The 16,903-nt window shown below is 34.6% G+C and overlaps 1 protein-coding gene across 11 annotated transcripts in view; it reads left to right on the top strand.

Moving 5' to 3' along the window:
- The window catches only part of LOC141397778 (uncharacterized protein CG43867), a 664,656-nt gene that overhangs the window by 502,382 nt on the left and 145,371 nt on the right, over positions 1-16,903 (top strand). For all 11 annotated transcript variants that reach the window (XM_073974478.1, XM_073974482.1, XM_073974481.1 and 8 more), the window contains one exon: positions 13,553-13,615. In XM_073974478.1, coding sequence (XP_073830579.1) covers positions 13,553-13,615 — 63 coding nt within the window. The remainder of the gene's footprint in view (positions 1-13,552; positions 13,616-16,903) is intronic.

The raw sequence follows: 16,903 nt of genomic DNA on the forward strand, positions 1-16,903 counted from the left end.
AATTTAATACAATTTCATTGATTTGCGGTAACCATGACTTGCGATCTCTTTAAAATAATTCAAGGAAATGAGAAATGAGTATGGTTCTTTTCTGTCAGAGTATTTATTGTCATAACATTAATCGGTTGATTTAAATTGGAATATTTTCGATTGTTCCTTATAAAAATACCATTAATAAGACAGCCAGAATCATAGACATTTTTGTTATTAAGTTACGGGCAATTTCTTCTGTATAATACGGTTTAAAATACTCTATTATTCTAGAAATTGATTTCATCAAAAGGTTTACAAATGTTAATATTTTGTAACACGCCCCCTTCCATAGAGAGAAACATTTGCTTTCATTCCCATAGCATTCAAAATTCATTGAGAGGCTTTACTTTCTAGAAATTAATTTCCAGGACCTTAAAGTATGCAACAACATTTATTTGTAGAACCAAAACATATGTTTGTTGTAGGTAGTATGTAGTCTGACATATCCCAGTGCTTGGCTCTACTGTTTATCAAGTAATATGAGAAAACTGTGTGTTTATATTTATATTGTTTACATTTTACAGAATATAATCATATCCCCCCTTAAGGTCTACACACAACCAATGCTTCTTAACATTTCTGTTCTTGATATTTCACCCCTAAAAGTAGAATTTATAAATTAAAAATTGTTGCCTGTTTGTTGTTAATGAGAAATCTTCTTCTCCAACAGCTTGAAGAAGAGTCATGTGATATGCTTACTTTGTAATTTGATAAATGTTCGTAAATATTGCTTAAGGTATTGTTTGTGTTGCTGTCATGTTGTTATTGTTGAACACAGATTGCTTTTCATGCCCTGAAAGAGAAGGTAAACATATTCAAATTAAAAGAGTTCAACATGTGAGAGATGGATTTTGTTGTGTACATATTGTTTAATAGAGTTAAACACTCGTATGTCGATGTTTACATCATTAGTCGTTAATTGTTAATGGTATGCAAGGAAGGAAGGAAGGATAGAAGAAAGACTTTGTATATTGCGACTTAAGTAAAATAAACTTAAATTGCGAATAACATGCAGACTTCGAATTGTACTAAATGTACTACGAGTATGAACAGTTTTCTAATTTTAAAATTAAAAAGCATTTTCATAGACGACATAAGAAGTTGGGGAAGTTTCCAGCGTGTTAGTCGTAGATATCATTGGGTTATTTGTACATATACATATGGCCAAAATAATAAGTACATCGTAGTTTATGTTGGATGTTGTGCTTCATCATCAGTCTTTTCTCGAGAAAGATGTGAATTTCGTTACATTTCGAAACTTCTATTTGCAGTAAATGATGCAACAAGCAAAAAAACGAAAAAAAAAATTGGTAACATATTTTTCTTTGTCACTTTTGTCTAAAAGTCCTAAATTTTATAGTTCCTAGTTCCTTTCACTAGTTCCAAAACGAATGAGTAACATCATGAAATGTAACGTGTGCTATTAAGTATACGCATATAGTACCTTTGGTACAACTCTACTAAATTTTGTTGGCAAAAAAATAAGTACGTTTTGGATTTTTTATTATTTACCTAAAATCGAGTACATTTTAATAAAGGTTGGTTAGAAATTTAACCGTGCTAATAATATAAAACAAAAATAAAATAAAAATTAATTGATGGATGGGTCGAAATAAGAACTATTACCCTGAAGAAAGGAGATTGGTCAAAAATAAGAAATGAGGGAAAAAAATCTTCGGTTACAGCCAAATCCCTGGAAAGGACGATGGGTTTTGTCTAAAACACATTGAAGCCAAAAAAAAAACAACAAAAAACCATCGATAGTTGCTCTTGGTAAAGAAACCTATTAAATTCATCCGAAACCCGAATTGTTCGGAAAATACTAAGGACTACCAAATTATTAGAATAATTAACAAAAGGCGTTCAACTATTTCGGAAAAAATATTGATGAGGTCCTCCTTCACTAACAATCATATAGGTTGGTTCGGAAAGACGTAGATGAAAAAATTGGCGAAATTTCTTTTAGAGCAATAAAATGAAAATAAATAAAATAAATTTCTTCGGTAACAATTCCGGCAAGGTGAATTTCAAGCTTAAGGAAAAGGAATTTCATATAATGGTTACAAAAATCGAATTAAAAACGGAGGTGGCAACCTAATGTTGTGAGGCTGATTGATTTTCCTGATAGAAGACCATATCAGGAAAATCAATCAGCCTCATCCAATATAACACATTACAGATACTGGGACCCATTTCGAATACAAAAACCTATTGTACAACGGAATGTTGTTACAAACAGAAGAAAATATGCTTATTATATGGATTTTTCAGCAGAACAACGCTCCAAAAACATGCATCCCCATATGATAAGGATTGGTTCCAGGACATTATAATGAAGTTACTTACCTCGCCTAGGCAGTTATCGGAAGAGAATCCAATAGTAAACCTTTGCGGACACTTAAAATAGTGATTTGGTACACAATCCTTCCAAAATAAATATAAATTTTGGAATTTTATGCAAAAAATGTGGTATTAAATTACTTTTGAAAATTACAGCAAATTTCTAAGCAATAAGCAAAAAGGATTCAAAAAGTAGCTCAAAATAAAGGTGGAATCAACAAATATTAGTAATAAAAACATCCTAAATTACAATCTAATCTAAAACAATTGAATATACTAATTTTAATTAACGATTTCCAAAATGTACTTATTATTTTGTCCATCAATTTTTATGACTTTTTTCTTAATTTCGCACTTAGAAGTTCGTTTATTTAAAAGTTCTACACAAAAATTATGCTTTGAATCTCATTTATGTTGCAAAACTTTTTTAAACTGAAATTGGTTTTACAGTGAATACATTTCCTGAATTGAACGAAAATTTCTTGAATTGAACGAAAAAAAATGCATACTAGTGTATGTACTTATTATTTTGGCCATATGTGTATATGATAAACAGTGGGATGAATTATTCCACTAATAGGCCCAATTAACACTGTCTACCCCAAACAAACACAAAATCCCTCTTACCAAAAGTACCACTTGGGCGTGGTGTTTGGAACCATTATCGAGGAAAGTATGGAGAGTAAAATTATAGCGTTGTAACAAACACTGCCTAAAAATCGGTACATTTCGGGACCCATTTCTCAGAAAGTATTGGCTTCCTCTAGCAAAAATGCAGTCATTGTCACAATGATGGCTCTTCCACAAATAGAGGAACCTCCCAAAAAATTATACATAGGCGACCTTTGAAAGGACCCTTCCATAGGGTATATAGCATACTTTTAAATGGAGTCTTCAATAGACAAACAACTTTCTAAAGGAGCCTTCTATAGATAGAAGACATCCTAAGGCGATCTTCCATGAATAAAAGACATCCTAAAAGGGTCGTCTGTAGATAGAAGGTTCGCAAAACGTTTGTTCTATACCCAGCAAAAAGTTTGCCTCCAAAGAGGCAGTTAAATGATATGTACAAGTGATCTGGAAGTGCATCAAATTATGCATTTTCACTCATGATTTTTACAAGAGCGTGACTACTGAAAGAGGCACTCCATTGCACTGCATTTTAACTGAACCTCTGGCACTGCATTTTAACTGACCCTTTGGCACTGCATTTTAACTGACCCTTTGGCATTGCATTTTAACTAACCCTTTGGGGTAGAATAGGATGCAGTCCAAAGCACGTGTTTTTGTGCAAGCCATTACAAAATATCCCAGAACAAATAAAATGCATTTATTATTTGTGGAGAACAAAAATATTAAGAACTTTATTACATTAACACAAATTATGAAAATTCTCCATTGAATTCAATCGCAAACATGCGTGTTTCCTCCACTCTCTATTTAATTCAAGCTGAATTGTTTATGCTTCATCTGATATTTGGGTTTGATTTTGTCTTGCCATCACCAGTTAAGATTTCGACATGTACTCCAACAGCACTCCATTGGGAAATTTTCTTCTCGTGAGTTACCGGAAAAATGTTCACAAATTAAATATTCTGTAGTTTGTATTAGCAATTTTTTGGAAATTTTAACACGCTTATCTATTTTTGTAAAATGTATACCCCTGTCTGTAGAGATGTACACACTGATTTATGAACTTGTAGGGATCTCTAACAACTGCTAATAAAATGTAGTGAACGGAGTGCCTTTTTCACGACTCCGTTTGCACTGCATCCGGATGCTGTTAAATTGTGAGGAATTGGAGTGCCTTTTTCACGACTCCGTTGAACTGCATCTGGATGTTGTTAAAATGTGACAATTGGATGTGATTCCTTGGATTGCATCCAAGTGCGGTTAAAATGTGAGGACTGGAGTGCCTTTTTCACGACTCCGTTTGAACTGCATCAAAACATGCCGTGAAAGAACTAATCCACATTACACTATTTCCAATTTATTTTGCTGGGTAGATATAAAAACTTCTATAGGAGTATTGTATAGATGGAAAGGTCTTCTGTGGATAGATGACCTGCTAGAGGGGTGTTCTACAGATATGAGACCCCTTACATATCCTTTATGAATATAAGATCAACTAAAGCGAACCTCTATCAAAAGATTTGGATACAGCTCCCATATATATTTAATCCCAATTTCACGTATTTGCTGCACCAAGCACCCTATATATGTCCAACTTTGATGAAATTTTGAATGTGTGACGGAATCGAAATCAGTTCAGATTTATATATATCTCCCATATATATTTTACATATTCACAGTGGTGTAGGGTATAATATAGTCGGCCTTTGATCCTTTCCTTGCTGGTTTTTATTTATTTATTTAAAATTTGTATTATGATAACATTTTACAATAAAATTATATAAAAACCAGTAAGGAAAAGATCAAAGTCGGGCGGGCCGACTATATGATACCCTACACCACTGTGAATAGGTAAAATATATATGGGAGCTAAATCCAAATGTGAACATATTACGATATAATTTGGCACATATATTTCTAGACCAAACACCACCACACATTACAAATTTCATCAAAATTAGACATACATAGCGTCTTTGGTGCATCAAATACCTTAAATCGGGCGAAAATATATATGGGAGCTATATCCAAATCCGAACCGATTTCGATAAAATTTGGCACACTTCCAAATTTCATCAAAATTTGACAGATACAGCGTGTTTGGTGCATCAAATACTTCAAATCGGCCGAAAATATATATGGGAGCTACATCCAAATCTGAACCGATTTCGATATAATTTGGCACATTTATCTATAGACCTAATTCCATCACACATTCCAAATTTCATCAAAATTGGACAGATACAGCGTGTTTGGTGCATCAAATACCTCAAATCGGCCGAAAATATATATGGGAGCTATATCCAAATCTGAACCGATTTTCACCAAAAGCAATAGCGTTCTTCATAAGGCTAAAAAAATGATTTTCCCCAATTTTCAGCCAAATCGAACAATAAATGCGACCTGTACGTTGCGAACGGACGGACGGACATGGATACATCGACTCAGAAAGTGATTCTACGCATATCCATAGATGGAACTATGGTTCTATCTCTTTTCCTTAGACATGTTACATACAAATGCACTAACACATAATACCCTTACCACAGGGTGGTGTAGGGTATAAATAGCACTAGCTATAGCCGATAGCCTTCGATTATCGGCTATGACCACCAGCCATTTGTGTTTATCATGGTAGTATTTTGTTTATAGCTTTTGGACCATTATGTCATGGAGCATAGACTTACCTACAAAAAAAAACACCAAATCGCTGTAAACAGGGTCACAAGGATCTAAATTAAATGTTGAACTTTTGTGAGGGAGGTATTTGAAGGTATTGCCTGATATATAACATCTTAGAACTTGGTGTACATATGTGTGTATGTGCGATGTGCCAAGTTTTTGCCAAATCGGATACTAAATTCATTTCGGCAAAGATTTTAGAACTTTTAGGCCCTCATCTCAGGATGTATGGACATGTCGCCGACCGTTAGAACGTTCTTTTATGGTCCGCAAGGACAAACTAATACAAAGAATTTCAAAAAGATCGAGACATGCACTTAAACAGAACTTTTGCTTAAAAAGTTGAAATTTTTTTTGAAAGGTACCCGAAGGTGTGAACCGAGAGTTACAATAACTCACTATTTAAGCGAACAATTTTGTGGTGGATTTACCCAATGGAGTGGACCGATATGGCCCATCTTCCAACTTGATCTGGACAAAATATTACGATGTGCAAAGATTGGGCCAAATCGGTTGATCCTTTCGAATGTTAACAGACAGATCTCAGAGACAGACAGATATTCGGAGTCCGAATTTAAGGCGGACAGGGTTATGTCGAAACCAAATAATCTGTTACCATTATTTCAATGAGCAGATTTTTTATCGTATCAAAGTGTATATGCGAGGTCTAATAAAAAATAACCGTTATTTTATTTTGTTTTTCAAAAAATATTTTTAGCTCCTGTTTCGATTTTCCTTTTATCTTCTCAATCGTAGCAAAACGCTTTCCTTTCAACGGTGTCTTCACTTTTTGGAAGAGGAAAAATTCAGCGTGAGCCACGTCCGGCGAATATGGGGGTTAATGTATAATAACAATTTTGTTTTTGGCCAAAACCCCCGCAAAACCATCGATGTGTGAGTTGGTGCGTTATAATGATGCAAAATCCATGATTGGGTTTTCCAAAATTCTGTGCGTTTTTTGAACAAACGTTACTAACTTCATGGTAGTATTCTTTATTGACCGTACGACATTGTGGTACGAACTACGATGCACCCCTCCATTCAAGTTTACTTGCTTTTTTCGATGTTGGGTCTTCTGGATGTTTCCACTGGGATGATTGTGCTTTGGTTTCAATGTCATAGCCATACATTCATGATTCGTCACCAGTTATTACCTTTTTAAGGTAATCGAGATAGTCGTTGCCGATGTTCAAAAGCTCCTTAGTGATGTCCATGCGACTTTGTTTTTCACAAACTTCTCAAGAATTGCTCAAAAATCGAAGAGCACACCAAAACACGACTAACCTTTTTTCTGTCAAAAACAAACTCGCAATCCAAATTGGTTGATATTACCAACAGAAATGATGCGAAAATAGTATGAATGTTGCGAATCCAATTTCTTGTAATAAGTATGAATGAATGTTGCGAACTTTTAATATTCTTACCATATCCTTAAGATGTTTCTCATTGAACCTATTTCATTTTATTAAAATATTCTTAATACCAAATTTTCCAAATGAAGCTTTTGCACTTTTGCCACTAAATCCTTAATTCAAACCTAGTTTTATGAAATCATTTCCCCTGCAAGTTTCAAATAATTTGAATAACAACAATAAATTCAATATTGAAGGAAAAAGTAAATTGTTTCCGTGAAAATTGTAACAATCAACAATATGAAAATATTGTCTCTGGTGAAATGTTCCACTTCATTTGAATAAGTTACAATTTTGCTACAATTGTTTCTAGGAATTTCCGTGAAATTGTATTTTGTGATTTAAATGAAACACGTTTTTCACATTTTAACTTTACACAAAGAGGGTGTAGGGATGATTTGGATAACTCCCAGGGAATTAAATTGGTTTTGTAAATGACATTTGAAACAAATTGATTTTTTTGTTATGAAATTTGCATAGATTTGTGATGTAGCTATAGGAAGTCTAAAAGTATACCATGTCTTTTACATCTTCGGCAAACAAAACTTTTTCTTAGATTATAGGTATATACAAGATTTAATATTTTCTGAACATAAGCCTGAAAGCATACTTTGAGTTCTCAAACATATTAAAATTAGGTTAAATAAGTTTCATTTTTTATCCCAAATTTCCATTTTAAATAATCAATCTGTGAACCATTTATTTTAAATTGTTTCGATAAGTTTTAACATGAAAGCCAGCATAATTTGAATATCGTTGGTACATTGTTTTAATAGATACTCTTAGTTATTATTTTTAAATTTAGTTAGAAGGAGCCTAATTGATACTCTGTCTTTTATAAACTCAAAGCAAACCAAACATATTCTTAGATTATAAAAAAACTTTACATATTTTGTATTTGCATAAGCCCAAAAGTATTTGTTCCCTGAAATTTATTTAAATATGTTTAATATTCACTCCCACATTTTAATTTTCAATAATCAATCATAGTTCTAAATTGTTTGATAACCTTTAACATGAAAGCCTACAAAATTCCAATTTCATTGGCCCATTGATATAATAGCATACTTTTAGATGTTTAAACAAAAACCAATCCAGCTAGTGTGTTTGGGCCTGGCGGGGTCAGGCAACATTTAATACAGCTCCACCCACCCACGCTTTTGGTTATTATCGCTATCACGATAATCATCAAAACTCGTTGAAGTGAAAGCATATTCCAGCCGTTTGCAGCTCACGCAAATTGTAAATAACTTGCCAAAGCAAACTAAATCGGCAAACCAAAATACCCAGTACTGTAGTATAGGCATTTGGGTTGTTTGTTTTTGTTATGACGTGGTGTTCTTTTGCCATTTGCCTTAAAGTAGTCTCCGCATTGTGCGCGACGCAGACGACGACCCAGAGACAAGCATTTACATGCTTAACGGAAATTTGTTTTAATTTAAATTTCATGTTGAACGTTCTCTTTATGGCTAAAATGCATGTTTAACACACTTTTCTCTAATCCTCTTAAATGTCTTGATGGCAAGTTATTTTCCATTTTCGTCTGTCTACACGCTACAATGACTTCTGTGTCTTTTTGGGGTTCATGAAATGAAATTTAAGGTGAAGGCGTCGGAATGACTGCTCCAATATTATTTTGACATAGTTCAATAAAGATTGACATACATTTTTTTGTGTTGCTATTATTTGAGGGTATTTTGTATCGAAACTTTGCCATTAGCAAGTCAATAAAGGAAATGAGTTTTATTTGTGTGTACTCTTGAACCTTTGGAAAGGAAGTTTTTTCTTTTTCGGAAGTTGTATGTCTATCACAACAATCTGGCACCAGTTATATTGGCTGAAGCTTAGCCAGCACAATTCTAACAATTAATCATTTGAAATGTCACGTCATGGAGAGAATCAGTGAAATGGCAAAATAAAAACATCAGTAGCAAACATAGAAGCAAACCATTAACGAGTGGAGCCTACAGTTTTGGCCACATTTATTCATGTCATTTGGGGTAATTAGTTGTTTCCGTTTTTATAGATGTGTTTATTTCGGCATATGTTTAATGATGTGCAGACCGGGAATAGCAGCAGCCTCTCCACTACCAGACACTGAGTTCATATCGAGTATAGTGAAGAATGAAATTTAGAGGTCGTGTTGGTCTTAAAAGGAAGGAGATTATGTCCTTTAGCTAAGCCGCAAGAGGGCTTTAACAGAGCTTTAAAGGTTAACGGAATCCAAGTCTGTCAGGAATATCTGTATTCTATCTACCAAGCAATCTGCCCAATTTTGTCATAAACATAAGCAGCTGCAAAGTGGATTTCCTATAGTCTATAGTACTTCTGCCACACAGTCGTTTTGAAGCAGACATCTAACCACAAAGGGCCTGTTACGATAACAACTGTGATTTTCACATCTGGCTTGTCGATAGAATATAAGAGATAGCAGACCAAATTGACCTGGATTGTCTGCATTCAGATTTCAAAAGCCTCCTGCAACGCGCCTTTTCAAAGTGGGCCTTATAAAGTTTGGCGATGTAGTAGCTAATCGGCAGTTTAACAGATTCTTCTTTAAATACATCGACAGAGAGCCACCCAAAGCAAGTGCATCAAAGACTGACGAAGATTCGTACACTGCCGCTCACTTGAATAGAACCCCCCTGCAAAATTTTTTTCAACCTTAATTTTTTCCGAATTATACAAATGACTTATGCGTAAACTAAAGGCCTAAAGGAGACAGTACGCTTCCAAAACTAAACATGTTGAAAGAAAAAAACAAGCTTTGATAGGCATTACACCTGATTATTAAAAGAATCCTTGCTTAAGCAGAATATACGGGTGTATCCTTAATCAGGAGGGATATACTTTTACTGAATATTACTGAAAGTACTTCGTTTTCAATATAGAGTGAATATGCATCGATGTTCTAATACAATCTTTCTTTATTCCAAATTTTTAAAAGGGGGGTTCTATTCAAATGAGCCAAATTTTTTACTTCAATTTTTGACTTTATTTTGTTTTCCTTGTATAATTCTTATATAAATTGGATTTGAATGCAAATGAATGACTAAGTTTACTCCCAACACATGAAGCAAAATATAATAAAACTTAAAAACTTCATATCTTGTATAATTCGGAAAAAATGGAGGTTGACAAAAATTTTGCAGGGGGGTTCTATTCAAGTGAGCGGCAGTGTATATCGCACAAAACCATTTTGCAACTGGGAATAGATCCTCCAAAAATATGTATACCATTCTGATAGCTAAAATTCCCACTTGAAAGACGCTATAGTTATCGCAAAGATTGTAGAAGATCCTAAATATTAGATTTTCACAGTATGCCCGCCTTTACCTCCCAGCTTGCCTATCACTCCGAAATCGGTAAGAATTTCGGATACTACGTTCGATTTCGGATCCGAAATTAGACGAAAGTTATATGGAGTGGTTGACATAATATTGGAACGAAATGTCGAAGCGAAATTGAAAGAAAATCTTTGGAAAATTCGGAAGGGAAATTTATTTCCACTGAAGTACCTGCCACAAGACCAAACCTCTGTATATTAAAATGGAAAGTTCCAGACGTTGATGAATTCAGCTTTAATCCGAATAGTCGCTAGTCTTTCATCCAGCAGCATGGGCATGTCGCACTAAATAACTAGTTATTATACGACCACTAGAATAACTAGTTATTTTATGGCCACTGGAAGTAGAAAAATATGCTAAAAAACATATTCTATTTTTAGAACTGTTGAGGTGGGAATTTTGTTTAAATTGCTCTCTATGGGATTTGATCATGCGAACTTTTGATTTGTAGCCAACACAAGACGCACTAGGCCACGCAAACGAAAATTAAGGGTTGTTTAAACGCTTACATGTGCACCACCAACAGTTCTTTGTTTTTTTTTAACAAAAAGTACCCGGCCGACGATGAGTGTTGAACACACAACCTTCGAATTTGTAGTCGGACACACACGCTCTGTGCCACCGTACTCACAACTTAGTAACCATTTTTACCAATGCTTTAATTCACGAGGGTTTTAATGTTTTCATGGGCGACATTGCATGTTCAAAGAGCATACAAGATTCCCACCGCCAAAACAAAGATCATGTAACATGGATTTAATCGATGTTTCCCAATTGCTGTATCAGGTTTATTTTCGGAGATACGCATTGGTTTCTGTTTCAGAGGACCACAATCATTCATTTCAGTACAATGAGTAATATTTCCATTCCGCTGTGTTCATGGTCAATACAGTAATATCAATTCCCTTTTATATTTATGTCTGGAGTTGTTTAAATAAGGTGAATACTACGTTAACACAAATCCAGACTTCCGACTAAATATTTTGTGATTGATATCATTTACTATATTGCTTAGTTGTATCATGACTTCTATATGGGTTTTGCCAATTTAAGTTTTCCATCTCTGAGTATTTCTGGTAGATGTGCGCCACCTAGAGACAAGTAGCCGAAATATATCGTTTAGATTGTTGTCTTTGGTAAAAGCATATGTTGTTTGGTGTTGCCATTTGTCACTTACTCTTATAAAATATCCCATTTTTACAGTTAACTGTTATATGTTTCTGTTATATAGATTAATAAGATGGTAAATATAATAGATGATGAAATGAAGTATGTAATGTATGACAGTTAAAAATAAAATAATGGGAAAGAACAAATTGTGCTATATATTATGTTTAGTTGTCCTTCTGTATAACAATTTACAAACTTAACAAGCCATGTTCAAAAGGAATATATTTAATCAACACACGTATAGAGATGAAATCATTTGTGTTCTGAGTAAAAAGCTTAAAACGACTCATATAATTTTGGGTTATTGGGCTCATGTATCAGAGTACATTTCTTTGAGAGCTATCCATAGCAAAGCTAAAGAGTTCACCCTTTATAAGATGATTTTATGTTGTTAGGATTATTGAGAAGTGATAAGAGCACACACAATATTATCTCGCCGCTTTCCAGTGTATAGAAGGAGCCTTGAAGAAATTTTGTACTTCAGCAATAGAACAAGCTCTAGATAACATCGATGTTTAAGGTCACACTGATAAATAACATGCTGTCAAAGCACCTAAATCGAGCTAAATTCACTGGATGGAGTGATTTAGCTACTGTTTTGGCTGTTTGCTATTAACGAAATCCATGACGTAAAATGTTTAGAACCTATTGGGACTTTAACCTTTAAAATTGTGTATTTGGATGTACACCAGCGTAAGTAGACCTATACTATGGATCAATAGTGTGGCGACCAAGAATGCACAGAAAAGCAATACAGAATAAACTACACAATATTTAAAGATCCCCATGCATCGGAATAACAGAGGCAATGAGGACTTGGCCGGCTAAAACCCTCAACATAGTGATGCATATTCTGCCAACAGATGTACACATCAATGTAATGCTGCAAGGCTACGTTTTCTAGAAATGTGGAGAGATATAGCATGCGTTCATACCCGCAGGTGCTTCTCAAACTTCCGAGGCAGATAGCAGTTAATGCTGGTTACTGCACCCCTGCAATGGCGTTTTATAAGACTTTTTAAGTCAAATTTCCAAGCAGGAATAACTGAAATAACCGATTATCAGGGTCATCAAGCTGTACGCGGGCGGCTCTAAGTTAAATAGTAAAGTCGGCTCGGGTGACTTATATGCGGAGATGCTGGTCATAACGAAAGCTTGTATTAATCTTCTACAGAATCACACGTCAAACTAGGTTTTAACGATTTTGATGCGCTAGTTGCAGTTTTTCGTAGTTTATCTACTTTAGGGCTACAATATTACTGAAGACTGCAAAGCTAAATTCTTATTAGTTTCTGAGATGGACTTCCGATCAGTGGAAAATGGCTCATTTTAGCTCGGTTTAGATGAGGCCATAAAATCCAGACCCGATCTAACAACACATAACCCAACTAAGGTTTTTGTAGTCTCAATATGTACTTTCAGAAAATGCCCATTAGAAGTTGTTTGCATTTTCAGTGTTGCACAGTGATATTGTATTGTTAAATATGGAAATAAACAGACTGAGCCTGACTTCGAACTATTACTTTTTTCATAGAATAAATGTTTGGTACTGGTAATGGTAACGACATTTCTGAGTATTTCAGCGCTATACGCTAACGGACAACAATATAAAAAAATCCGTATCAGTTGGGACGAAAGAAGTTTCACAATTTTTTTTTTTCGGGACATTCCTAAGAAATTGGTACATATGGCTTCCAATTACTGAAATTTGCAAAAAAAAACCCAAATCTTTGTTTTTATTCATATTTCTTTCATTTAAACAAAAGTCCAAAAAACCATCATAAACAATTTTCTCTTCATTTATTAACCATTTTATCTAAACTTTCCACATGACTGCTTCCTCATGAATATCTGTCATCATTAACATTGAACTTTTCTTTCATTCTTTTTTCCTTTCTTCCCCTTTCTAACAATGCCTTGCCGCTTGACTTACAGCTGTTGGAGTTGGAACAACGTGTGATAGAAGCCGAGGAACGAGCCGAAGAAGCTGAAGATAAGGTAAGTACAATGATGTCTGGAACATTAACGGTTGTTAATAAGTGAAAACGAAGAAAAAATCGAATTGAAAAGAAAATCAAAGTCAATAGACGTGACCAGGGATGAATGTTCAGAACCCCCAAAAAAGTATTTCGTTAAAAATGTTTGGGCAAACAACTTTGTATTAACAATATAATAGCGAAATATGAACATGGGATTATTAACCAAATAATGACGTAAAAATTAAACAAAGAAAAGCGATAAAAATGGAAAAAACCCAGAAAACAAATTTGTTATAGATTTATAGAGCCACAAATTAGGGCGCATTAAAATGCATAACTCAACAAAATTTTGACCAATGATTTTTGGATTTTTATGAGAGCAACGGTGAGACATTTGGCGCATCGCTGCTCTTAATAAGAAGTACAAAGCGACTGCGGCCTAGACTTCGAATACTAAAGCTACACTTTATAGACTTAGCTAAAACCACTTTCACAGCGCACATATACAGTGGTAGGTTTTTAGCTAGACAGTTTTTTTCTGTTTTTATATTACAATATAGGAGGGAAGTACAAAAGAGTTTTTGATTTGATTTCCCTCTACTATTCACATTCTTTGCTGGGTTTACGAACCCTTAACACACGCAGATATGGCTCTGCATTGTTAACTTTGTATCGTAGTTAATTTTTTTACTTACTTACCCTTAAGCATAGATTTCAATCTTTATCTTTTCAAAAACACACAAAACAAAAAAATCTGCATTTATGAGCTTATTTATGATGATGGCAATACGCCACAATAAAGATGCGCAATTGTGCCTAGTCCAAAAATAAGTAACAACGGGCTAAATAACGAAAATGTATGCCTCCGTTAGAAATAGATGGGGGAAAAGTAATAAAATCAAGGACACACACGTGGCGAGGACATTAAATATTTCAAATTTTACATTTGTGGCAATGTTTCACAATATTTCCCCTCCTTTAACGAAGTAGAAATTATTAAAAGCGTCATTCAAACAGGATTTGTTAAGAGAGAGAGAGCCTAGAGATAAATAAATATCAATTTTTAAGACTATTAACGGTATCATGTTTGTTGAGGACGAAACAAGTTATGTACACATGCAGCATCATGTTCAAGTTTTCTTTTTTTTAAACATGTATTCCTTTGTAGCCCGTGCTGGCCACCGTCTCAGATATTTGTGGTGAACATAAATTTGAAAAAGTTTTTGTTCATCCCGCTGTGCAAACATAATTTGTTTTGACGTGATTAAAGGATGTGTTTTTGGGAAGTTTTATTTATTTTTTTTTAGAACTTGAAAAATGAAACGCAATATTTTTCATAATAAGAAGCCAAATAAAAATGATATGAGTTTTCAGCAAGTCTTCTATTTTTTATATGCTTAACGTTTTTTGATCGAAACGAAACGTTTGCAGGAAGGTAAAGATTTGAAATCAGGACCTTGCTTTATGTTATGAAAAAGCTCCTGCCACACTGGAGTTTCGGCTTGACCTCAGCACCGCTATTGCATTATTCTAAGGAATCCAAAATTCGCCCAACCCCCTGAGAGGTATTTTGTCAATTTGCTGTTTTTGCTCACCGCTCACAAGAGAATGAACTGCTTTTTTTTTTTTTTTGATCGATTTACGTACGTTTATCTCAGTGAGATCATAAAGGGACGGTTCTCTAGGACTTTAAATATTCGTTGCATTTGTGTAGGGCAGGGACACTGGAGATGCTCAACCGTTACCTGCTTTTCTTCGTTTCTGCAGCTGTCACAGCGGTCTTTACTCGTATGTGGTAGATTCAAATGCTTTGCATGGTTACCAATAGCCCCGTGACCGTGGCTGTTTACGCTAGAATTGATTATATTGTATTTGAATTGGCCCTATGAATTGCACAATAGCCAAACGCGAAATCCCAGAGATTATTGGACGTATTGGTATACAATACATTGGTAATTGTGACCTCTATCATTAATTGATGATTTGGAAGTAGAATACCGAGATCGCGTCCGATTTTGGAAAACTTTATAATTACTGGTTAAGATTTTTAAATTTACCAAGGGTTTAAGGTGCCACTTACTGAATTTAAAGATGTTGAACATAATGGATGTCAATGCTTGGTATAACTCGATTTAGATAACTATCAAATTTGTGTCATATTTACAAGTCCCACTCCCAGCCTAATCCAATACTTAAAAATATCCAATTTTCAAGCGTCACGCTATCTGCAAGCAATATTCTATAAGTTCTTGGGTCCATATGGATAGTTTCGCGGATACGTACGATAACGAGAGTTCTATTCCAAAATACGTATAAACTACAATACAAACTAAACAAAAAATACATCACACGTCTACATCTACAACTCAAATATATGACTTGAAAAATAGACTTTTTCACAGAAACCGGCCATTGGGCCCATAGTGAAGGTAAACAAACATTAATTCTGATCAACAAATGATTAAAGATTGTTGCCCAAAAACTTCGGCCCGAAGATTTGCAACAAATCTGTTTCACCTAATATGCCGATAATTTCCATTTTTACGTTCCACTCACTTTAAAATGATTTCTTTTGAATATCACAATATTTTAAATATTTGAGGCGTTTACAACTTTGTATACTTACTTTACTTTGTATAAATACTTTCCAAATATTTTGCGACACAATGTTTCGTTTCCATGACAATTCTGAGTCTAGGATCAGGGCTAGGCATTTGGCTCGATTTGAAAAGGCTATTTCTTGGCCTCATATTCGCGGAAGATTGAGAATTGCATATTTTGTTTTTGTAGTGAATAACACCATGTCAGTTTATCCCGGATTCACCCCCAAGACACTTCTTGTAGACCAGTGCTTTCAGTGCATAAGATTTCATTAACGACAAGGATCCAAGATCATCCCTTCCTGTGGAGTTCCTCGATTTCCGTGCCCGTGCTCTACAGGATGGTGGTTATCCAGAAGTTACTAAGTGTTCCCGCTGTGGAAGACGCCTTCTACATATATCCAGGTAGGCGTTTAAAGTGTTTAGCGCTCTTTAAGTTACGTACACATATATAGTTTCGCGGATACGTAGCGATAACGAGAGTTCTATTCCAAAATACGTATAAACTACCATACAAACTAAATAAAAAATACATCACACGTCTACATCTACAACTCAAATATATGACTTGAAAAGTAGACTTTTTCACAGAAACCGGCCATTGGGCCCATAGTGAAGGTAAACAAACATTAATTCTGATCAACAAATGATTAAAGATTGTTGCCCAAAAACTTCGGCCCGAAGATTTGCAACAAAGCTGTTTCACC

The sequence above is a fragment of the Musca autumnalis genome, unplaced genomic scaffold, assembly GCF_047663935.1.
Source record: "Musca autumnalis isolate F117 unplaced genomic scaffold, ASM4766393v1 scaffold_3, whole genome shotgun sequence".
Classification (NCBI taxonomy): Eukaryota; Metazoa; Arthropoda; class Insecta; order Diptera; family Muscidae; genus Musca; species Musca autumnalis.